At 44.9% G+C, this 22,176-nt stretch overlaps 3 protein-coding genes across 5 annotated transcripts in view; all 3 read right to left on the bottom strand.

Annotated features, from left to right (window-relative positions):
• Positions 1-558: 558 nt before the first annotated feature.
• Positions 559-4,901, bottom strand: Tmem25 (transmembrane protein 25). 2 transcript variants are annotated; one of them, XM_026396392.2, is made up of 10 exons: positions 4,886-4,901; positions 4,263-4,354; positions 3,701-4,012; positions 3,031-3,321; positions 2,690-2,821; positions 2,422-2,452; positions 2,164-2,264; positions 1,967-2,053; positions 1,767-1,847; positions 559-1,692 (listed from the first exon to the last, which is right to left on the bottom strand). In XM_026396392.2, exons 2-9 carry the CDS (start codon positions 4,330-4,332, stop codon positions 1,774-1,776), a joined length of 1,098 nt encoding a protein of 365 aa, XP_026252177.1. In that variant the 5' UTR covers positions 4,333-4,354; positions 4,886-4,901; the 3' UTR covers positions 559-1,692; positions 1,767-1,773. The 2 variants fall into 2 exon arrangements, with proteins under 2 accessions (XP_026252177.1, XP_026252178.1); XM_026396393.2 differs by lacking the exon at positions 2,690-2,821.
• Positions 4,902-4,996: 95 nt separating this feature from the next.
• Positions 4,997-8,963, bottom strand: Ttc36 (tetratricopeptide repeat domain 36). Its single transcript, XM_026396390.2, has 3 exons — positions 8,807-8,963; positions 7,686-7,874; positions 4,997-5,440 (listed from the first exon to the last, which is right to left on the bottom strand). The coding sequence occupies exons 1-3, from the start codon at positions 8,922-8,924 to the stop codon at positions 5,178-5,180; spliced, it is 570 nt and encodes a 189-aa protein (XP_026252175.1). The 5' UTR covers positions 8,925-8,963; the 3' UTR covers positions 4,997-5,177.
• Positions 8,964-10,417: 1,454 nt separating this feature from the next.
• Kmt2a (lysine methyltransferase 2A) overlaps positions 10,418-22,176 on the bottom strand; it is an 84,593-nt gene continuing 72,834 nt past the window's right edge. For both annotated transcript variants that reach the window (XM_077796933.1, XM_077796935.1), the window contains exons 33-37: positions 17,024-17,202; positions 16,768-16,871; positions 15,926-16,009; positions 15,349-15,478; positions 10,418-14,523 (exon numbers count right to left, since the gene is read on the bottom strand). In XM_077796933.1, the coding sequence (XP_077653059.1) occupies positions 14,248-14,523; positions 15,349-15,478; positions 15,926-16,009; positions 16,768-16,871; positions 17,024-17,202 (773 nt within the window). In that variant the 3' untranslated portion in view covers positions 10,418-14,247. The remainder of the gene's footprint in view (positions 14,524-15,348; positions 15,479-15,925; positions 16,010-16,767; positions 16,872-17,023; positions 17,203-22,176) is intronic.

The raw sequence follows: 22,176 nt of genomic DNA, 5'->3' as shown, positions 1-22,176 counted from the left end.
TTTTTATGTGGTGCTGAGAATCAAACCCAGTGCCTCACGCATGCCAGGTGAGCGCGCTACCACTTGAGCCACATCCCCAGCCTTTCCATTAGGTTTTTAAGGAATAACCAGATGTCCCTGTTAGAGCTGAGACTCAGCACTCATAAATTCAGTCATTTCTCTTACTCATGATTTTTATGTTCTATAATGTCACTGCAAACACTGAATTAGCAGATTCCGATCCATTGTTCCTGATACATACAAAGGTGCATGCTGTATTTTCTCTACTGTGTGACTTAAAGACTTCATTTAAGGGCTAGGGGAAAGGCTAGGTGGTAGAGCACTTGCTTGGCATGCACAAAGCCCTGAGTTCCATCCCCAGCACTACAAAAAAAGTTGTTTTTCTTTTTTTTTTTTTTTTTTTCTATTTAAAAACATGTTTGACGAGCTGGAAATGTAGCTGAGGAGTGGAGTACTTTCCTAGCATGTGCAAAAGTTCTGGGTTCCATCCCCAATGCCACCAAAGTAGGGAAAAAAAAAGTCAAATGAAATAAATAGAGACATTCATTCAGTCAAGTTTATTGAATTTTACTGTGTGCCAAGCACAGTCCTAGGCAGTAACATGAGAAAAATCACAAAACAAGATAGTAACAAGGGAAAAATATATTCTGCATCTTGGTAATTTCTGGTTATTTCCATGTTGCTTTTCAAAGCTTTCTTGGAATATTTGGGGATATGTGGTCTACCCCTAAAGCTTCTGTGCCCACTGTGACCATCTCCTAAACAACAGAGGTTGGGCGGGATCAGTGAATTCCTTCTGATGGAGCAGCCAGGGGTTGGTCACAGCTGGGATCCCACTGGTGGGGGAGGTTTACGCTGAGAGAAAACTGTCAATCCTGAGGGCTCAGGACACTCACAGTGAATAACAGGAAGGCCAACTTTTGGGAAGCCAAGAGGGCTTTGGGGCCCTCTCTTGCCCCCTCCCCGAGGGGTGTTCTTAAAGTGCTAACACTGTAAAAAATGATGCATAGCTTCTTGCTATTCTGGGCACCACCACATTTGCTATCCTGGGGACCACTCTCTTCCTTCCCGACTTGTGCTAATACCTGGCACTACACCACTGGAAGCCAGGCCAATGGGGAAGTCTAATGCCCATTGAAGAGGGTCCAGTGTATAACCTGTGATGCCCAAGAGGAGGTGGGGCAAAGGAACAGAGAAGGGCAGAGATGTATGCAGCAAAAGGGACTAATTTGTCCTTGGCCAGGGCCCCTGGGCCAGGGGTTGGCTCTTGTGCAAAGGGCAGTTTGGTTCTAAGCAGCAGGCAGGGTACGAGATGTTCCTGAGGGAACAGAGCTGCATAGCACAGAAAGGACATCCAGGACATGCAGGGCCTCCCCCATGCCTACTGTACAAGGTGCTAAGGAGTACTGATACGGGGCATGTAGCCACGCTTGGATTCTGGGTGATACCTGAACACACACGGCCGGAGCGCCACTTGCTAAGGCCCAGTCATCACGTGTAGGCACTCAACCTGAGTTGACACAGGGGCTTAGTTCTGGCTGGCAGTCTTGCCAATGATACCTGTGCTCCATGGGTCAGATCCCAGTGAAGCATATCATGTGCATGAACAACAGGGGACCCCAGGGAGGAGACCCAGCAAGTGGCAGCTGCATGGCCTCTTCATGCTAGCAGTATAGCCAGGTAGAGGATGACCTGGAAGAGGAGCAGGGGGTTAGGGTGCTCAGGGTGTCCAGAAGCTGGGGTGGGGTGGGGCACTCCCATCTCACCCTTAGCTCAGAGCCAGATTTCATCACTGCTCACGCTGGACACTCTATAGATGTAGCTCAGCATTGGGAGGCGGATGAAGCCTGTGGGGTCAAAGATGCCCAGAGGACTCAGTTCTGGATGGCCCTTGGCACTCAGTGGTCATTGGCATAGTATAGGGCTTGACTAAAGAAGAGGAAAATAGCAGGCCCTTCCCCAGTACCTCTGCTGGTGAGGAGGCCACCAGGCTCAGGGTCCAGAAGCTCTGGCCGGCTGCTGTTGCGAGCGATTGGCTGATCTGCTTGTTTCCCTGTTTAAGAACAAAGGGGGTCGTGCCCAGGATGAGGGGTATGCTTCATGGAACCTAACCCCTCTTTCAAAGCACTTCTGAAGATAAAGCAGGGTCACTCCTGGATGTACCTCTGGAATCTGTAGTGAGGTCATTGAGCTGAAGGTTGGATGGGAGGGACATGTTCTCCCGTGGCAGGCGCACATTGTTGAGTTTCAAGTTGTTGGAATCACTACAGGATGTACAAAGGCTGAGACATGTGCTGTTGTCAGCAGCCACTGGCTCCTGCTTTGAGGCCCATTCCAGGCCTCCTAAGAACTCCAGGTCCCCACCAGTCCCCAGCCTATATTTAGGTTCAGCCCATTCAATCCAGTCCCATGAAGAGTTACCTAGAAATCAGAGATGGGCGCCGGGAGGGGCCTGTGGAGAAAGAAACTTCACTGATTCTCAGTGTACTCACCCTTGTTGGGTTCTGCCCTTTCACCTCTAATCCTCAGAAAAGTGATTTCAATGCCTAACTTTGGCCCCGAGACCAGAGTGCTCTGCCACTTGCCAGAGATGATCTGTTCTGCCCAGCTCCACCTGCTGGCTGTCCCTGGTGCTCACCCCCCAACCTCCTGCCATTCCTCCAGCCACCCTCTGCCCCACTGCTCCTACCTTTGGTCTTCTTCTCTTTCCTGCAGACAAGGCAGGCCACCAAGGTGCTAAATCCTACTAGGGTGCCCAGGGCAAGCCCTCCAGCCACAACGATGCCCAGCAGTGGCACTTCCACCCGGGTGGCCAGGAGTCCTGCAGGTTGTCCATTGGTTAGATTCCAAATGGGTAGCACCCCCAACCTTGAGACACCATAAACTGAACTATTCTGTCTTCCTTACCCAAGATGGCTGGGACAATTCATTCATAGCACCCACCCAAAGGGCAATAAGTCCTCCCATTTCTGAACCATGATCCCCGTGCCCACCTGAAGCTTTGCTGGGTCAGTTGTTAGCAAAGCTCACCTGGGGCCGGAAGCGAGGCACTGGTGACACCCACATCATTGGTGGCCACCACTGAGAGGTTATGTGCCAGGCTGCGGAGTTGCAGCTGAACAGTATGGTTGGTGAGCCAGGGATAGTTCTGAGCATCCAGCACCAAGAAGTCAGAGGTGTTGACAGTTATTGGCCCATCCTGGTCGATCCAGGTGACATTGGCAGGTGGGTTGGCACGCACCAGGGCAAAGAGGACAACCAGGAGGCCTGGACCTTGAGCTTCCTGGTACTTGGCTCCAACCTGGGCAATCTCCGGTTTAACTAGTGCAAAGCAGAGAACAGTACGCTCTCACCACAGCCCTTCATATTCTGGCCCTTTGTTCTTGAATCCAGATAGGAGCCAGAGGCCTGAACCTCTCTTTAGCCAAGGCACTGAGAAACAGGATGGCCAGGCCTATGCTTGAATCCTGGCCCTGCCTCTTACAACTTTTATAACTGTGGGCAAACTGCTTAACCACTTTGTGCTTCAGTTTTCCCATTTGTAAAATGGTAATACAAATCCCTATAGGATTGCTGTGAGGATAAAGTGAGTTGATATTTGCAAAATGACAAGTGTTTGTTAAAAGTCCTGTGGAACAGCTTCCCCATGGCTGTTGGGGGACCAGAAACCTTTCTTCTTGCCCACCCCAGGGACACTCACATTGCACATTGAGGATGACAGAGGCGTTGGCTGACCGGCCACTGCCTGGGTCCTGTAGGGAGCAATTCAGCTCATGCTGGGCCCGCTGAGCAGTGACAGTAAAGGTGCTAGTGCCTCCAGAGAAGGCCTCCCCGCCCACACTCAGCAGTCTTGAGGTGCTGGCTTCCTGAAGCTGTCCATCCAGGTACCAAGCCAACTGGGGAGTGCCAAGTCCCCCTGACACCCGGCAGGTGAAGGCATGGCGTTCATTCTCCCGAAGTGCCCGTTCAGCCCAGGTCTGACCATCAATTTGTGGCGCCAACTCCCCCCAACCTGGAACACAGCAGGCAGCCTCTGGTTTTGTGCTGTGACTAGGATGAGGTTCCCTAGCTGAGGGGCAACAGGCCAAAAAAACAGGGCACCTCGTTTCTCTCATTAGGGACTGGCTGGACCTAGGATGGGTCAGTGGGAGGGGGGCACCTGGCTCTGGAGTGGGTACCCAAATGTTAGATGCAGGCAAGGAGGGGAGGGATGGGGCTCTGATTTCCGGAAGTGCTTGGCCAAGGAATAAACAGGGATGTACCTGAGCTCAGAAGGGTTGGCAGGAGCAGCAGTGTGTGCGGGAGGGTAGCTGGGCCCTGAGGCAGCCTCATGGTGGCCGGGCCTGGGCCCAGGCTGCTGAGAGAAGGGGGCAGGCCTGGTGTCAGCCAGGTAAAAGCAGACAGGCCTAGCAATTCTTTCAGGAATTTACTCTCCCAAACCAAAAAGGCCCATGCACGCAAACATGAATGTAGACTGGTTCTCGGTGGCCAAGGCGCGGCACCTTCAGCAAAGCCCAAAGGCACATACCTGGATACCCTGCGAGCGCAGAATCCAGCACTGAACTGCCAGAGACAAACAGCATACATCCGCAAATACAGAGAAGCAAAAATCAAGCGTGCAGCCGCACCATACGTATATGCGCGCGCAACACACACACACACACACACACACACACACACACACACACACACACACTCTGAGTCTACATATGCCCCTCCCCCAAAGGGATCGCCCTTCTCCCGACCCAGTCCTCTCCTGCCGCGTTCCTCCTCCCATCTCTCGTCCTATACCCCTTTCCCCATTCCGATTGATTGCTCAGGTGGACTCGGATCCCGGAGGCCGAGATCGCTGAAGCATCCTTCCCCCGCCTCTCAGGCAGCTCACCTGGTTCCCTCCCGAGTGCAGCCAGAGCAACTGCTCAGGTCTGCAGAGCACCGCTGTCTGCTGAGAGGGCGGGGCCTGCGCCAGGCAGAGCCAATCAATGCCCGACCTCGGGCAGGTGGGCGGCCGTCCTTTCAATGCTCGGCACGCGCTCAGGGCCAGTGAGGGGTCCATCTCAGTGCCGGCTCCCCTTACGTGGGTGCGTGGGTAGGACGCAGAAGCAGAAGCAGGTGCAGTGGGTGAGGCTCCGCAGCTTTATTGATTCAGGCCCCCTCCCGTCCCCGGACTGACGAGTTCAGCGCCCGTTGCGGGGACTGCGCAGCTGCCCCATCATGTCGGCCAGCATGCGGTTGCACAGCGCGGCGTACGGGTTGAGCAGCACAAGCTGGCGCCGCGCGAAGGGACTGCCCAGCCGTGCCGCCTGCTCGAAGTCCCTACGGGCGTCGTCGTCTCGGCCCTGCAGCCGCGCCAGGAGCCCTCGCTGCACGAAGCCTTGGCGGGCGGCGCGACCCCGGCCGCCACTCAGCGCCAGGACGCGGTCCAGGTCCGCCTGGGCACCTGCGGTTGGGTGAGCAGGGGTTATTGGCGCGGCCTGGCAGCTGGCGCGCGAGCCCCCGCCCACCTGCTGTAGCGCGGTTGGGAGAAAAAAACCGGGGATCAACACTGAGGTTGGGCAAATGTCTGAGCTGATTGGAGGGGATTGTTGTTCCTATTACGCAGATGAAGCCTGGAAGGACTGAGAAGACTTGTCCTGGACTGTACCACCACTTAGGGGAAGAGCTGGTACGAAGTTCATGTTTTGCTTTATAATTATTATTTTCCACCATAGTTACACCGAAACATGAGTAGAGGTCTTTGCTCACCATATTAGTGAATCTGTCCTATTGACTCCGCAAATAGTGGGTCGTTCATTTCACATATAAGTTACAAAACATTTACTGCGTGTGTCACTGACTCTAAATCCCAGAGTTTAAAAAACGTCATTAGCTGCACAACTGTTTCTTAGGCTTTTCCTTTTGTTGGCTTTTTTTTCTTCTCTTTTCCATTGCACACTTCAGAACAGCTGCTCCCAGGGTTGGGGATGTAGCTCAGTGGTAGAGTACTTTTCCTAGCATGTTCAAAGCTTTGGTTCTAGCCCCAGTACCACAAAACTATTACAACAAAACAATCAGTTTCTTGCTTCTTTATTTCCATGTTTTGATTATCTCTATGATCTTCATTTTTGTACTTAATTTATTTGGAAGGAAGTCATGGAGCCAGAGCTATCCTGCAGTGTTTTTGTTAATATTCACATAAAATACTTGGATTGAACACTAAAAGGGGGGCTATTGGGGAATTCTCCATTGTTCCCAGAATGTAGTCCAAATTCTCAAACCTGGTATTCCTGACCCTAGGAACTCCTCCACCACCACTAGTCCTAAGAATCACTAAGCTCCTTGCTAGGCTTCTGTGGTTTCCACCTTTGCATCAGCCTGACTTCTGGTCCCTAACATGACCCCTTCTGTCCCATTGTTCCCACTCTGGCTGGAGTGACTGAAAGCAGCTGATTTGATCTAGTCGCCACCAACAATCCTACAGTGAAACCCATGTTTTCAAGACTCAGTCCTATGAGGGCTGGTCAGACACTCCCAACCCACTTCCTGCTCCAGACAGCCTGGAGATTTGAAATTCCCCAGAGGGAACCTATGCATGCCTTCAGGGCCCCTACAGACAGTAACCTTTTCTGAAGCCTTCCCACTTGCCCAGGTAACTCCCACAACTCCCACTCATTCTTCAAAACTTTGGTTGGAGAACAGGTCCCATGCTGACCCTTCTTGAATTTGCCGTGCCAGTAACCTGATTACACATCTGCTGTGCCTGCTGGAGTGAGCTCCTGAGGAGCAGTATCATGCAGGGTTAAGAACCCACCAATGGCACAGTGGTACATATCTGTAATCCCAGTGTCTTGGGAGGCAGAGGCAGGAGAATCGTGAGTTCAAAGCCAGCCTCAGCAAAAGCTGGGCACTAAGCAATTCAGTGAGACCCTGTCTCTAAGTAAAATACAAAATAGGGCTGGGGATGTGGCTCAGTGGTTGAGTGCCCCTGAGATCAATCCCTGGTACCCCCCCACACACACACAAAAAGTACCTATCACCTGGATTAAGTCCCAGCTCTGCCACTTCCTGGCTAGGGAATACTGGGCGAGTTAATCTCTGCATGCTTTAGTTTCATTTTGAAAATGGGGATAATAGTACATATCTTACTATAACCTATGTGTGAAGTGTTTAATGCCTAGCTGTAGTAACTACTCTATAAATGTTAGCTCTTAATAGCACATCTTTTTCTTCTTTTTATAGTACTGGAAATTGAACTGAGGGTCTTCCATATGCTAGGCAAGCACTCTACAACTGAATAATATCCTCAGACGTTTTAAATTTTAATTTTGACACGGGGCTCTCTAAATTGCAGAGTCTGACCTCAGACTTGTGATCCTCTTACCTCTGCCTACTGAGTAGCTGGGATTACAGGTATACAGCGATGCACAGACCCAAATAGTGCATCTTTATGTTCTCAACACAGCCTAGGGTCACACAGTAGGCTCTCATTAAATGTTCCTTAAATTAATGAATGGAATGCAATCTCTTCTTTCACAATGGCCTTGAGATTATAGGGCCCATACCACATCTCTGGCTTTTTAGGTAAGAACACAAGCTCCAGAAGGATTTGGTGACTCCTGGTCCTTGTTCCCCCATCAACAACCAATTCATTTGTCTGTGCTCTTCAGGGGCCCCTTCTGCAGAGGCTCCTGGGCATTACCCCTCACCTGCCGTATCTCCCTGGAGCCTCCGGGCCTGGGCACGATTGTTGTAGGCTGAGGCTCTCTCAGGCAGCAGGCAGATGGCTTGGCCAAACCTTTCCAGGGCTGTGCTGAGGTCCCCAGCCTCTGCTGCTATCACTCCCTGAAGCTCTAGGGCCTTCGATTGCTCCAGCTGTGCTCCAGGGAAAACTCCATCTGTGCCAGGGAAGAAGCCAGGTGGGGATACAGGATCGATGTGCAGTTGAGAACAACAACAAAAAGCCTCTCAGAATTCGGAATCTGGAGACCTGAGCCAGAAATGATTGGGTGTGTGTCACAGCAGGAGTAATTTCAGTGTTTGTGGCAGGTGGAGCTGAGGTCACCAAGTCTGGAGTAAGCAATAAGTTTCAGAGGGATCTGGGAAAGGGACCTCAGATGGCTACCCATGGCCAAGAGAATGATGACCAAACTCCTTTACCTGTAGGTCAGTAACTAGTCATAGTCCCTGAGTTGCAGAGCTTGAATTTGAACCCTGGTTCTTCTGGCTCTTCAGTCTGTCCTCAGCTCTGCTTTACTGCCTCCTACTCAAAGCCTGTCAGGACATTACCAGATGGTGAAAATACTCTAATTTTTACCATGAAGTTTCAGTAAGGCTTAGGCTTCTTTCTCTAGAAATAAGACCAGTTCTCCACTAGGGACCAGTGAGGATGCACTCCCTCAGCAGAAGAGTTAGCTAGTAAGAACATTTAACAAGTGCTTGTTGGAATCATGAAACTCAACCCCTACCCACAGCCCTACTTCTGCCCTCCATTCCATGGAGGATGACATTGTTATAGCAAAGATTTGAGAGTTTAATATCACTCAAGACTATTAAGCCTGGATATGGAAAGAAGTAAGTGGTAAGTTCAGGGGTGTGAGGGGTAATGGACTTGAGAAACCTTGGCCTTCTTCTCTTGACAGAGTTTCTGTTGCCAACCCTACTTCTTGGGACACTAAGGATCAGTCAGCTTCTGATTTGAATCTCAAACCATAATCCAAGGAGTGGAACAAGCAGCCCCACATCATCACTTCCCTCTCTCATCATGGGAAGGGGGGTGGGGGCAGTGGGCCAGCTTATGTGAAGTGTCACACACCAAGGTCAAACTCACCTTCATCTGCTTCTTCCTTGTCTGCTTCCTCTCCCAGGTCAAACCCAAAAACATCTCCAAATGGGGTATCAGGGTTGAAGATGGCCTGCAACACAGCCTGATCATTTGGAGTCCCCATGGTGCTCAATGCCTAAGTTCTAAAAGGTGACTCAGGATAAGAGGGAAGAAGGAATGAGGGCTGAGCCTCTAGCAGGCAGTTTATATAAAAGGGGAGGCTCTGCCTGGGGACCACCCCCATGAGGAATGTCTCTCATTCCTTAGCTTTGATGTGTCAGCTCACCCCCCTTGGCCTGGGGTTATCGACCCCTGGCATGGCAGAATGTGTATAATTATTTCTCAACTGAACCTAGCCTCCAACACAGAATAAACAAATCTAGTTCCAGCCTTAAGGTGGAATGGAGCAAAGAGAAAGTGCTGAAATGTTTTTATTTTATTATATTCACAGTATCTTAGAAGTCTTGTTTGACCTCCCCTGGATAAAAGAGGGGGGATATGTAGAAAGTAAAGAACTATTCCCTTGTCCTCTTGACTCCTTGCTCATATCCAGAATGTTAAATTAGGTCCTGAACATACATCATTGCTAAGGGAATAAAATCCTGCAGTTAGAGAACCAGTGTGTGTGGGACCTGAAGGTGGCTATGGGGAACAATTCAGTGATTCCATCTTAAAACATAGCCCTGTGGAAGGTACTCTGTGATCAGGTCACAGTCCACACCTCTCCCCCTTTCTCCACCCATCAAGGCCAAAAGGAAGTTCAACTATGTGCAGCAATAAACTTGACATGTTTATTAATTAAACTATCACTTAAATAAAAAAAAGTGCATAGAAAATAAACATGTTTAAAAACTCCTTTTTTTTTTACAACTATGTACACTTTTTTACTTTTACATTCAGTCTTTCGTAGAGAGCTTTCAGCATTATTATTTTTTGAACTATTAAAGTATTTTCCTTCATCCCTGTCACAGGGAGTTAACACTGATGGACTTTAGACACATTTTCCTTTTTTTTTTTTTTTTTTCTATTTTTCTCTAACCAGAAGCTTGGAAGAACACAAGGAAAAAAAAAAAAAGAAACAAAACAAAAGATCTGTTATACATGATAAAGTTGTCAAGAAATGTCTTATTTCTAGAAAAGAAGCTTGTCATCTGTTGAGCTCTTGAAACAATTATTCAACTACCTGTATTTACTAAAGAGACTGTTAAAAGTTCAATAAAAGAAACACCACAAGTCTATTTTCTTGGTTGAAAGACAGAACTAGAGTACCTCGGAACAAGATACCAGGAAAGCACAGAACACAATTTTCCCCTAAATGCAGGTGGTAACCCCAACATTCATAACCAAAAATAGAGAAACAAGGAGCACAGGTGCTGACTGGCAACGTTCATGGGCAGGAAAATCCAGGTGACACCATTTCTGCATCGCTCTGATCCTAGGAATGGCCTGTTTTATCGTCCCTTTGTGGTTTGGGGTTCCCCATTAGAGAATCAGAGGAACGCTGGCCTGATGTTTTCCTGCCACTACTAGCAACTGCAACACAATCCTTATCTATAGTGTTAAGAGAATTAAAAGCCATGGACTGAACTAGGCTTTGTTACATGGTGCATTACTATATTAGTTCCTATATATATCATATTTATATTTATTTGAAAACCAAAACAAACAAAAAGGTTGCAAGTTTTTCAGAGTGTGAGACTTGACTGGTATTCATGATTCGGCACAAAACCATCTGCTCAATAACCTTGTATTGCTTTAAATGAAGGAAATGAAACAAAATTACACCCAGCCCTTTGCAATGACCCGCTTTTCCTTAAAAACAAAAGCAACTTAGTTTATATGAAAAAGAATCCCAAATCAAACTTAAAGTTAACATCTGACAAGGTTTTCACCTTTAGTATTTTCAGATATTTGATTGAACAAGTCAGTCCTTTAGAAAGATACATTCATTAAAAGTGTGTGTGTGTATGTGTGTGTGTTGTATTTTTTTTTCTTTTTTTTTTTTTTAAACTCAAGATGGCTGCATGGCGCTCACTGCATTGGCCGGGGGACGGGGGAGACGGGGGCGTTGACAAAGGAAAGCAGGGTGGTGGGCTGGGTCCTGGCAAAAGGAGTCTGGATGAAAACATATAGTGCCAGGGCTTCCCCTTAATTCTTGTTACTGGTCTAAAAACAGAAAGAGGGGTTGTGTTGGACATGGTGGGTATCAACAGAGGGAGCCAAGGGACCAGGTTCCGGCCAAAGGGTCAGTGCCATGCAGCTATTCTGGTTACACAGTTGTTACTGGCCACCAGGAAATGCAGCCACAACAGGTTCTAGCAGCAAAGCGTTGAGTGAGCTGGCTCTCACTGAGAACTGACCAGGTTTGCAGCTGTTATTCCTTAGGGATCTGAGGTGCCCCTTGGGGGATTCTTGGGAATGACCCACCACAATTCCTCAATCTGCATTTCTGTGCGAAAATTCCCTTGGTCACTTTCTAAACAAACTCACGACATGTTTTGGAGATAGAAATGCCGTTTTGCCTCATTCCCTCCCACAGGGAAACCTTAGCTTATCCTCCAAGTTGCTGGCAGGTATGCTGACATTTTGGCAATGGACTCAAGGCTGAGCTGTTAAGAGGGATTTCTCATTTCTGTGGTTGACGGTTGGGGGTGGAAAAGCAAGGCAAACCATCTGCAGCTGGCAGGAGAAGGAAAGGTGTAGGTTCCTCCCCTGACCTCAGGGTTTGGGATTATAGAAAGAGGAGGAGGAGGGGGCTCACAGTACAGCATGGCCTAGCAGGGCAGTAACTAGGTCTATTTAGCTGAGTTTCCCCCACCCTCAGACTGGCCTTTGGGTCTTTCTCAAGGTGAATTCATGACCCATCAGTGCATTATTCATTTCAGTAACAAATGCAGCTTAAGGTTTTTTTTTTTTTTTCTTAAAAACAAAACTAGGAATACAAGGATTTACAAAAAAACCTCACACAGTGCAATAATAAAGGAAACCAGACACTAGTGGAACCCCTCGGGCCACTGCATCTTGTTCATGGGCAAAAGGAGGAAGGGAGGTGAGGTCTGGGTAGAGTGCTTTTCCCCAGTCCCCTGCTGGCACTTCTCCACGATGACAAGAAATTCTGCCATCCTGGCCACAGTGCTGGGCTCCCCTGCATGACAGTGGAATAGTGACAATGTTCCAGCAAAGCCACCAGACAAAGTTCTTAAGGTCACAGAAGGAAAGGGAGCCCAGGATGGAAGGCACAGCAGAGCCATGAGTCCTGGGGCAGAGAGTGCTGGGCTGAGTCGTATTGCTTTGCTAGACTTAACAGAGGAATGGGCTTCTTGTGGCAAGAAAAGGGTGCCCCAGCCTCAACTTGGACTGCACTACTCTGAAACCTTGTGGCAGGGGCAGAGAAAAATCTGCTTTATCGTGAGTGGTCAGACTGTGCTTCAGTTTCAACGGGCTGCCCCAAAAGAGGGCACAAGGGAATCAATGGGTTCTTTGCAGATATGAGGACTTGGTGGGCAGAGGGAAAGGAAAGGAGGTGATCTATGAGGCAGATGGTGATTAAGAATGTCAAGGTGCATTCAACTTGTTAGTTGCTAACTCTGAAGTAGTAAAGATGAGGGAAACGCAAAAGAGCACTGCCTTTCACTACTCTGGGGCCAGTGCCAGAGACAGAGGGACAGTGTGGGAAAGAAGAGAAGAAACTGGTGTGTTAACATATTACAGTAGCCTTTTGAGGAGCTTCAGTATGGAAGGAGGGGAGTGGCTTAATGGAGCTGGGTGACCTTCCTTCTCCATTATGTCAAAGAGCAGACCCAGGGAACATTACGTCAACAGGGCACAAACAAGCTACACATGAAACAACAAAAAGTACACCTTCCAGGGGGAAGTTGGGCAGGAAAAAAACCAGACTTTGTGTACAGCTGAATATTTTCTCTAACTTCATCCTATGAAAATAAAAAATTATTAAAAACCGATCTTCTTTTAAATTAGGATAATACCGCAGTTTAAAAAATAGCCTTGTCATAAGTGCTTCTCCCTATGAAGTGCTTCTCATAGAAAAATATACAAAATATATTTACATTTATAAAACCTTAAATAGTAAACTGTAAACAGAACAGAGTAAAATCCAATGACTTAATTTAACAGGTTCAGGACTGTCTTGGGGGAAGAAAGAGGAGAAACATTTGATGCTATTTTGATGACATCCTAAGGAGTAATCAGGGCAGTAGTGTCATTTAATTTACTTCATCCATGGATTGCGCACAGGTGGCAGAGGTCCCTCAACACAAGGTGGTCTAGTCCCCAAGTTTTGGGCCTGGAAATCTGATTAGTGTTCTGCCGTCAACTGGTCGCTGACCATTTAGAAATTAAGTCTTCCTATGTCTTAACAAGGGGAAAACAAAGTAACCACGCCCTAGGAATGGGGCCCAGGGGTTGTCCTGGTTGTGACACTCTGGTTGTTGCATGATCAAATCCTATTTAAATAACCTTTATCCTCTTCTAAAAAATCATGCTACATATATTTCTTTAAAACTCTCAGAGGAGCTTTATGAAAACTTCTCCAAATTCTGTCTGGTTATGGCCAATGGCTCCTGTCCACTTCCCCACCTGGAGTGCTTACAGGCTCAGGGAACTTTTTGTAGGCACATCCTACGCCCAACAGGGAGTGTCCTTGAGCAGGGAGTCAATCTCCCCTACCACCCAGAAAGAAATGGAAAGCAGTGGGATGAAGGACAGGGAAAGGGAAGAAAGTAGAGTGAAGAGAGGGAATGGAAGAGGGAAGCCGCTCCTACTGTCAAGAAAGGTAATTGGCTGAGATAAGGCTCACTGGGGTAACACTCCCACTCAAAGCCCACAGGCTCAATGTTTGGTAATTAATTGGCACAACCTCAAGACAGCCTTTTGACACCAGAGGTGCTAGGAATCTTGTCTCCCAACTGGAAGTGAACTCTTAAGTGGGAAGATAGTAGGGAAAAATCACCAGACCTTCTCTATTTGTTCAACAGACGGCCACACTTGGGGCCTGATGAGCAAACTATTAGGTATCCAACCAGCCCTGCATCTGGGGTCTTGCCTGACCCCTCACTTATAGTGCTTGGGAAAGGGCCAAGACAGGGATGACAACTTGTTCTCTGAGATGCTCAGGCCTCATCTACCATATAACTAACCCTCTATAGGCTCCTTCCAGATAAATCTCCTAGGGAACCTGTTTCCCACTTTTAATAGCAAACAGGGGGCCCTAGGAAAAAGCCAATCAAGGATCTTCAAGACCTCCTCTCTTCCCCAGGACTACGATCACATAATGATGTGAATATGGGACATAAGGGTGTGAAGCCATCATGGAGGCCCCTCAATTGTGCCGGCTCAATCCTGGAGCTCCTAGATGCTGGAAAAGGCCTTAGCATTGCTTTGGATGGCCCTGGGTCCTAAGACTCCAGCACAGGGGGAGGAGAGCAGCTTTAATTTAGGAACTTCCGGCACTTCTTGGCGCCACAGTTGCAGGGCAGCTTGTTGCTCGCATCCTCAATGGGGAACTTATAGTCATAAGTGAGTTCCTCTCCACGGTAGATTTTACGCATGGCAAAGATGACAATGTGCTTCTGCCCATCAATGTTGATGACCCGAGAGTAGCAGTTAGGCTCACATGAGTGGTTGATGAAGCGTGCAGCATTTCCATGCATGGTGGCATCTACCACCTCTGAGTCATCAATTCGGAACATGTAGCAACCAATGCCCTATACACACAGGAGAAAGAAGAATTTGTTATTTATTTTTGGTGCTAGGATTGAACTCAAAGCTTTGCATATGTTAGGCAAGCACTCTTCCTACTGAGCTACATTCCCCGTCCTTTTCTTTATTTTTGCAGTATTGTGAATTGAACCCAGGGGTGCTCTATTACTGAGCAACACCCCCACCCCGCCTTTTAATTTTATTTTGAGACACAGTCTAAGTTGCTGATGCTGGCCTGGAACTTGCAATCCTCCTGCCTTAGCCACAGCCACTGATGAGCAGGTTTTTTACTAACTTATCCAGATTTCTCTCTGTTCATACCCTTCAATACTTCTAGGAGGGGTTCCCAGACTACAGGCACTAGACTAGAGGTTTCTTAATGTCTTCACAGGAAAGATAAACCTAAACTTATGTAGCTATGTACTCTCCCACCCCCAGTACAGGAGATTGAACCCAGGAGCTACTGAGCTACATCCTTGGGACTTTTTATTTTGGGAAGGTCTTGTTAAATTGCCCTAGCTGCCCTCAAACTTGCACTCCTCCTGCTCAGCTTCCTAATTTGCTGAGATTACAGGGGTATGCACTGTGTCACCCTACCTATGTGCTTTTAATCCTGGGATACACTCAGACAAATCTTCAGAGAGAATCTCTGTGTACTAATCCTTAAAGTGGATTCTGAACTTTTATAGGGCCCATTATAAGTTTCAGAGATTTAAAATGCTTTTTAAAAAAGTTTTTGAACTGATAGAATACAGAATTCCTTATGGGACAGTTGATAGTCCCTTCCTACAATAAAAGAAAGAACTAAGAGAGTACTCTGGGAGCCTCACCTTGCTATCATAATACTTCTCCCGCTTGTCAGTCTGGATGGAGCGGATGACGTTGCCAGCATACTCAATGACCATCTCTCCAGCATCTATGTTTCTCTTGCAGAAAAGCCCCCGGCCATGGATGGGAGACCTAGGACAGAAGGTGAAACAAAGAGCAGGCACAGAGCTTCAAGTAAGGTTAAGTGAATGAACAAACCATTGGGAACTCTAGACCTATTAGTTCTGCAGGAAAGACAGACACCTGAGAGAGAGAGAGAGAGAGAGAGAGAGAGAGAGAGAGAGAGAGAGAGAGAGAAAGAAAGATTTGGATCCCACCTGATTTACGTATTAGCTATACCAATGGATGGGCAAAGATTAAAAATTTCTCCATTCTGTATCCCACTAGAAGTAGTAGCAGTCTAATTATGTCAAGTTCCTTGTTCAACACAAGGAGTGCCAGGTCCCAGGATATCAGGTTTAGTTAAAAATATCTATAAAAACCTTGCTGAGTGAAGAAGGTAAGTCCAGCATTTGATCCTCTTTATTTTAGAAAACTTTTATTAGTTTTCTGTAATTATTTCTAGGATTTTAGCCATACCTGTAGACACCAACTGCTTCCTTAGATGTCTTTTTTAAGTGCCGGAAACGCATAGGCATTGGCAGGTCCATGCTAGTTGCCCTCCTATAAAAGACAAGGCATAATTCTAATGAATTCTCTTCAGGAAATGTTTTTTGTCTTGAATCAAAGTATCCTAGAGAATATGAATATACTGGTTGATCAATGCCAAGCATAATAAACTCCTAATAAAATGTACTCCTCCCCTTTCAGTACTAGGGATCAAACCCAGGGGTGCTTTACCACTGAGTCACATCCCCAACCCTTTCTATTTCTTGTTTTGAGGCAGGGTCTCACCAAATTGCTGAGGCTGGCCTGGAACTTGCAATCTTCCTGCCTCAGCCTCCTGAGACACTAGGATTACATGCCTGGCTGAGGCACATTTTTAATATATACAACAGTATTTTCTGACCATGATGACTATGGTGAGACATCTAAAACTGATATCATAGACTATAAAGTAAATATGCTTCTTACAAAAAAAAAAAAAAGAGGGCTGGGATTGTGGCTCAGCAGTAGAGCACTCGCCTAGCATGTGCAAGGCCCTGGGTTCGATCCTCAGCACCACATAAAAATAAATAAATAAAATAAAGATATTGTGTCCAACTAAAAAATAAATATTTTTAAAAATAAAAAAAGAAAGAAAATATGCACCTTATAATTATTAAGTTTCTTCTAACTTATATTCCTCTCTTTACTAGCTTGTTACTATTACTGCTTCAGTCTTCTTCAATGTAGCCAGGAAACTTGTGATTCATGAAAAACAGTGCCCTGAAACACTTAGGTAAAAGGAAAGAAGGGTACCCTCTCCATGTAAGACTTACCGAGCTGACTTTAGCTGTACCTCTTCCTCTTCCTCATCGTTTGGGTTGTATTCAGGTGGCTGTCGATGTTTAGAAGCCAGGAAGTTAAACATGTCAAATGCTGACTTCCTGGAGTCAAAAGATCCAAACATATTTAGAGAAATGCTTTAATAAAGTAGTATGTAAGACAGTGGTATCATCACTGGAAATCTCAGAGTGCATGGGGAAATAATTGTATCATTAGATAACTCCAAACTGTTTCCACAAAAAAAGAAACTTGCCTCAGGTGGACTTCAGCCCTGGCTGAGCCATGAGGGTTTAAGGGGGGTTCATTGGCCTCCTCAGGTTTGTGGAAACGGAATTTATAATTCCGACAGTGCTTGGCACCAGATAGCTGTTCAATCAGGAATACAACTGCATCGTGGAGAATCCCCAGCATCCTCAAACCGTTAACACCTGTAGAACAAAAGGCACCTAGATGGTGAGGCATGCAGCCAACAGGAAACTGCATAGAACTAATGAAATGCCCTGTGTAGAGAGAAACTCTGCCAGAGTATGCTCGAGAAATCAGCATTAGATAGCTGTTAAAATAATGCTGGTACAGATCTATCAATACTGAAAACATTCATGATAGATGGCTAAGGGAAAAAGTATGCCACCAAACTGAACTGTTTTCTATATGCTCTATACACAGAAATGCGACATGCATTATACTGTTTCATGCTCATAATAGCCACCCAAGTCAGGAGTTACTAGCTGCTGCTGCTGCTATTTTCTGATACTAGGGATTGAACCCAGGGCATTGTGCATAACGGACAAGTACTCTACCATTGAGCTATACCCCCAGCTCATTACTAACTTTATGTTAAGGGGAGTAGACCTAGTCTCAGAATTTAATACACCCAAGATCAAAGAGCTAGTGTGTGAAGATTTAAACCTTAGATTGTATAACTCCAAATACAATTCCATTTTTATTTATAAGCAATGGAGTACATAGGTTCTGTAAGCTGATATGTACACAGGTATCTCAATAATTTTTTTAATATTTTTTAATTTATTTTTTAGTTTTCGGCAGACACAACATCTTTGTTTGTATGTGGCGCTGAGGATTGAACCCGGGCCGCAGGCGTGCCAGGCGAGCGTGCTACCACTTGAGCCACATCCCCAGCCCTCTCAATAATTTTTGAAAGGAACATTAGCCACATCCCGAACAGCACAGAGCTTTTCTGTGATGTATAGTGAATGCAGGGAGTAACACACTTAATAGCTTCTTTGTTTTTTGCTCAGTTTCAGATATGTGCACAAACCACACAAGGTGAAAAATGTAAAGCTTTAGTAGAAAGTATTGTGGAAACTCTTAGAGGGAACAGTCTATAGTCAAATACCACATAACAATGCTTCAGTCAACAACAGACAAAATTTATTTTGTAGTTGTACATGGACAGAATGCCTTTATTTTATTTGTTTATTTTTATGTAGTGCTGACGATCAAACCCAAAGCCTCACACGAGTTAGGCAAGTGCTCTGCCACTGCACCCCAGCCCTCAAAACAACACATTTGATGGCAAATATGATGGTGGTCTCCTGACATTACATTGGAGCTGAAACATTTCTACCCCCCAATGACAAAGCAGCTAACATAACAACCATCATAGTGCCATGTTCCATGTCTGTGGTGATGCAAATCTCCACAAACCTACTGCACTGCTTGTCACATAAAAGTATAGCATATACAATTAAGTACAGTACAGAATACTTGATAATGATAATAAATGACGATTACTGGTCTATGCATTTACTCTCCTATACTTTTTAGTGTTATTTTGGACTGGATTCCTTCTTATAAAGAAAAAAAAAAGTTAATTTTAAAACAGCCTCGGGCAGCCCCCTCAGAAGGCATTCCAGAAGGTCTTGCTCTCATAAAAAAAGGATAGCTTCATGTGTTACTGCCCTTAAGTATTTCCAGTAGGACAAGATGTGAAAGTGGAAAACAGCCTGCGGTGATGTGTTTATATAGTTTTTTTTTTGGTGGTGCTGGGTGGGGATTGAACCCAGGGCCTTGTGTATGCGAGGCAAGCACTCTACCAACTAAGCTATATCCCCAGGCCCTAGTCTTTTTTTTTTTTTTTTAATATTTGTTTTTCAATTGTAGTTGGACACAATACTTTTATTTTATTTATTTCTATGAGGTACTGAGGATCGAACCCAGGGCCTCGCACATGCTAGGCGAGTGCTCCACCCCTGTGCCACAACCCCACCCTATATAGTTTTTTTAACACAAAACCTTTTAAAATAGAAAAAAATTAAAGAATAAGGATATGGAGAAAAATATTTTTAATACAGCTGTATAACATGTATTAAGCTCTAAAAGTTAAAGTTAAAAAAGTTACAGCAATATGGGGGAGATGACAAGAAAAAAATTACAGTTAAGATAAGGTTATTTATTATAGAAGATAAATACTTTTTATCTCCATTTTTTAATGTTGGGGATTGAACTCAAGGCCTCACACATGTTAAGTATAATGTATTCTATAAGTGTAATTAAGCTTCACCCCTTGCTCAAGAAAAAATAATTAAAAATATTATTCAATGGGGATGTGGCTCAAGCGGTAGCACGCTCGCCTGCCATGCATGCGGCCCAGGTTCGATCCTCAGCACCACATACAAACAAAGATGTTGTGTCCGCCGAAAACTAAAAAATAAATATTAAAAAATTTTCTCTCTCTCATTCTCTCTCCCTTTTTTTTTTTAAAAAAAGGTTTTAAAAATAAATAAATTTAGTATAGACTAAGTTACAGATTTTATAAAGTCTACAATTATATCGTAAGCTTTTACATGCACTCACTACTCAAACTATTGTATCAATCAATCCTGATGCTTTGGACTTTTTGTAATGCAAGATGATAATGGTCAAAAAAGGACAAAGAGGTGACTCTGAGCAGAAACTTGAAGGATTAATAGGAGTTTGTCAAGCACAAAAGAGAAATTGGGGAAGACAAGAGATGAAGGAGAGCAGGCCATTCCTGGTGGGGGAACTGCATGATGCGCTAATGTGAAAACATGTAATGTACATAGTAATAATTATTAGGGTACACAGGTTAAAAATTCAGCTTTCTCAGCCGTGAGCCCTGAGATTCTGATCCACATTTTCAGACCACACATTAAGACACACTGATGGATCAAAACAGAGGACCCTGAATGGTGAGGAAAGTGGTAAGAGCTTAGGCCGAACAGATGGTGCAGGCTGAGCAGGATCTTATCATGCGAGGATTCAAACTGGAAACCTCAGGAGAGCAGGGCCAATCTACTTCTACACAGAATTATATCCTTAGTGCTCACCATGGTGCTGGGCACATCAGATATTCAATACCTATTTATTAACAACAAATACTTAAGAGATGAAGATTTTGGGGCTGAGGTTGTGGCTCAGTGGTAGAGCACTTGCTTCAGATGTGTAAAGCACTGAGCGCGATTCTTAGCACCACATATAAACAAATGAATAAAATAAAGGTCCATCAACAACTAAGAGACAGAGAGAGAGAGAGAGAGAGAGAGAGATGAAAATTTTGTTCTACAACCAGTATATTTGTAAACAGTAAGAGGATTTTGAGATTCCTCTGATGACAACAAATACTATACAGAAGGAGAAAAGGGAGTCTGAGGCACTAGTTATAAGGTATCTTAACATTACAGGTGAGAAAATATTGGGGAAGAAAAAACAGATGGGAATGATGAAGAAAATAAGGATGTCAGAATTGAATGGAGTTGTCTGAGCTGAGCTCTGGGGAATGGTGGAACAGCAGAAGGATTGAATCACAGATACAATGTGAGAACATGGGAACTGCTGAAAAAGCCCAGGGAATATGCAGAGTGAGAAGAAGCAGCCGGGCACCCAGGAAAATCCTAACTTTTTCTTAACTCTTTGCCATCTGTTTTTTAAAAAAATTAAATGTAATTGAGCTAGTTTTTAAAAAATTTATAAGTAAGGGCTGGGGATTTAGCTCAGTTGGTAGAGTGCTTGCCTTGCATGCACAAGGCCCTGGGTTCAATCCCCAGCAAAACAAACACGCGCGCGCACGCGCACACACACACACACACACACACACACACACACACACAATAATATTGGAGGGCTGTGGTTGTAGCTCAGTTGTAGAGCACCTGCATAGCATATTTGAGGCACTGGGTTCGATCCTCAGCACCACATAAAAATAAATAAATAAAAACAAAGGTACTCTGTCCATATACAACTAAAAAATATATTTATAAAAAATAATCATGGAAATAAAGTGAAACAGTACAAAGAAGTAGAGTTGCCTATTCTAATTCTCCAGGTCTCACTTCTCAGAGGCAACCATTGTTACATATATAATTTAAAAGTCTGTATCAGATTTAAAAGACTATGACCATATGAGATACACACTGTTATCAACATGCCTTTTTAATCAGATTACTTTAGACTTGTTTCTAAATTCCCGTATTGAGGAGTATTTGAGTTGCTTCCAGTTTGGCTCATTGTGGTTTTTATTTTACCTCCTTTTTAAAGCTGAAATAGTTTCTCATTAATACTAGGCTTCAAATGATGTAACCTAAAATTTTTTAGTACTTTTGTTTGAAGTGAACATGAAGGATTTTAATTAATCTAACACAGAAACCATCCATTGACTTTTTTTTTTTTTCCCCAATATTTATCTCTATCCCTCCTATCTTCTTTCAAATTGGTCCTGGGAAGGTAGGTGAAAAGGTATTTAAAAGAATTTTTTTGCTGGGTATGGTAGCACACACCTATGATCCCAACTACTCCAGAGGCTGAGGCAATGAGGAATTCAAATCCAAGACTAGCCTAGACAACTTAGTGAGATCCTATCTCAGAATAAAAATGGATTGGGGGTGTAGCTTTGTAGTAGAACACTTCTGGGTTCAATCCCAGTATCACACACACAAAAATCTTTAAAAAAGAAGTATTACCTATGATACTTTAGTTTTTTCTTTTAACAAGGAAGAGAGGGTAAGTATTTCAAATACATATTACAAAATATTAATATTTGTTAATTTTAGATGGCAGGTACTATTATTACACAGCCTGTGTATTTTCTTGTTTTAATCTTTGTGTGTGTTTTTTTTTTTTTTTCCTTTCCTTTTGCAGTGCCAGGGATCAAATCCAGTATTGCTTTGCACATACTTGGCAAATGCTCTACCACTGAGCTAATCTTCAGTCTTCAGGATTTTTTAAAAGTCAAAGACCAGGGGCAGTGGCACATGCACGTATTTCCAGCAACTCAGGAGGCTGAGACAGAAGGATTACAAGTCTGAGGTCAGCCTCAGCAAGGTAGTGAAACTCTGTCTCAAAATTTTTAAAAAATAATAATAATAAAAAGGGGATATAAGTCAGTGGTAAAGTGCTCTTAGATTCACTCCTCAGTACCAAAA

Source organism: Urocitellus parryii, chromosome 4 (genome assembly GCF_045843805.1).
Source record: "Urocitellus parryii isolate mUroPar1 chromosome 4, mUroPar1.hap1, whole genome shotgun sequence".
Taxonomy (NCBI): domain Eukaryota; kingdom Metazoa; phylum Chordata; class Mammalia; order Rodentia; family Sciuridae; genus Urocitellus; species Urocitellus parryii.
Note: the sequence above shows the minus strand (reverse complement) of the source record. Positions and strands in the feature narration are given on the sequence as shown.

What these genes read in the sequence shown, in the direction of transcription:
- Ttc36 (XM_026396390.2), bottom strand. Translation starts at nt 8,924, where the DNA reads ATGGGGACTCCAAATGATCAGGCTGTGTTGCAGGCCATCTTCAACCCT. An exon ending in CAAGGAAGAAGCAGATGAAG is followed by an intron (nt 7,875 to 8,806) that starts GTGAGTTTGACC and finishes TCCCTGGCACAG; the next exon opens with ATGGAGTTTTCCCTGGAGCA. An exon ending in GCTCCAGGGAGATACGGCAG is followed by an intron (nt 5,441 to 7,685) that starts GTGAGGGGTAAT and finishes ACCCAACCGCAG; the next exon opens with GTGCCCAGGCGGACCTGGAC.
- Tmem25 (XM_026396392.2), bottom strand. Translation starts at nt 4,332, where the DNA reads ATGAGGCTGCCTCAGGGCCCAGCTACCCTCCCGCACACACTGCTGCTC. An exon ending in TGTCATCCTCAATGTGCAAT is followed by an intron (nt 3,322 to 3,700) that starts GTGAGTGTCCCT and finishes GCTTTGCACTAG; the next exon opens with TTAAACCGGAGATTGCCCAG. An exon ending in TGGCCTCCTCACCAGCAGAG is followed by an intron (nt 1,848 to 1,966) that starts GTACTGGGGAAG and finishes TTGACCCCACAG; the next exon opens with GCTTCATCCGCCTCCCAATG.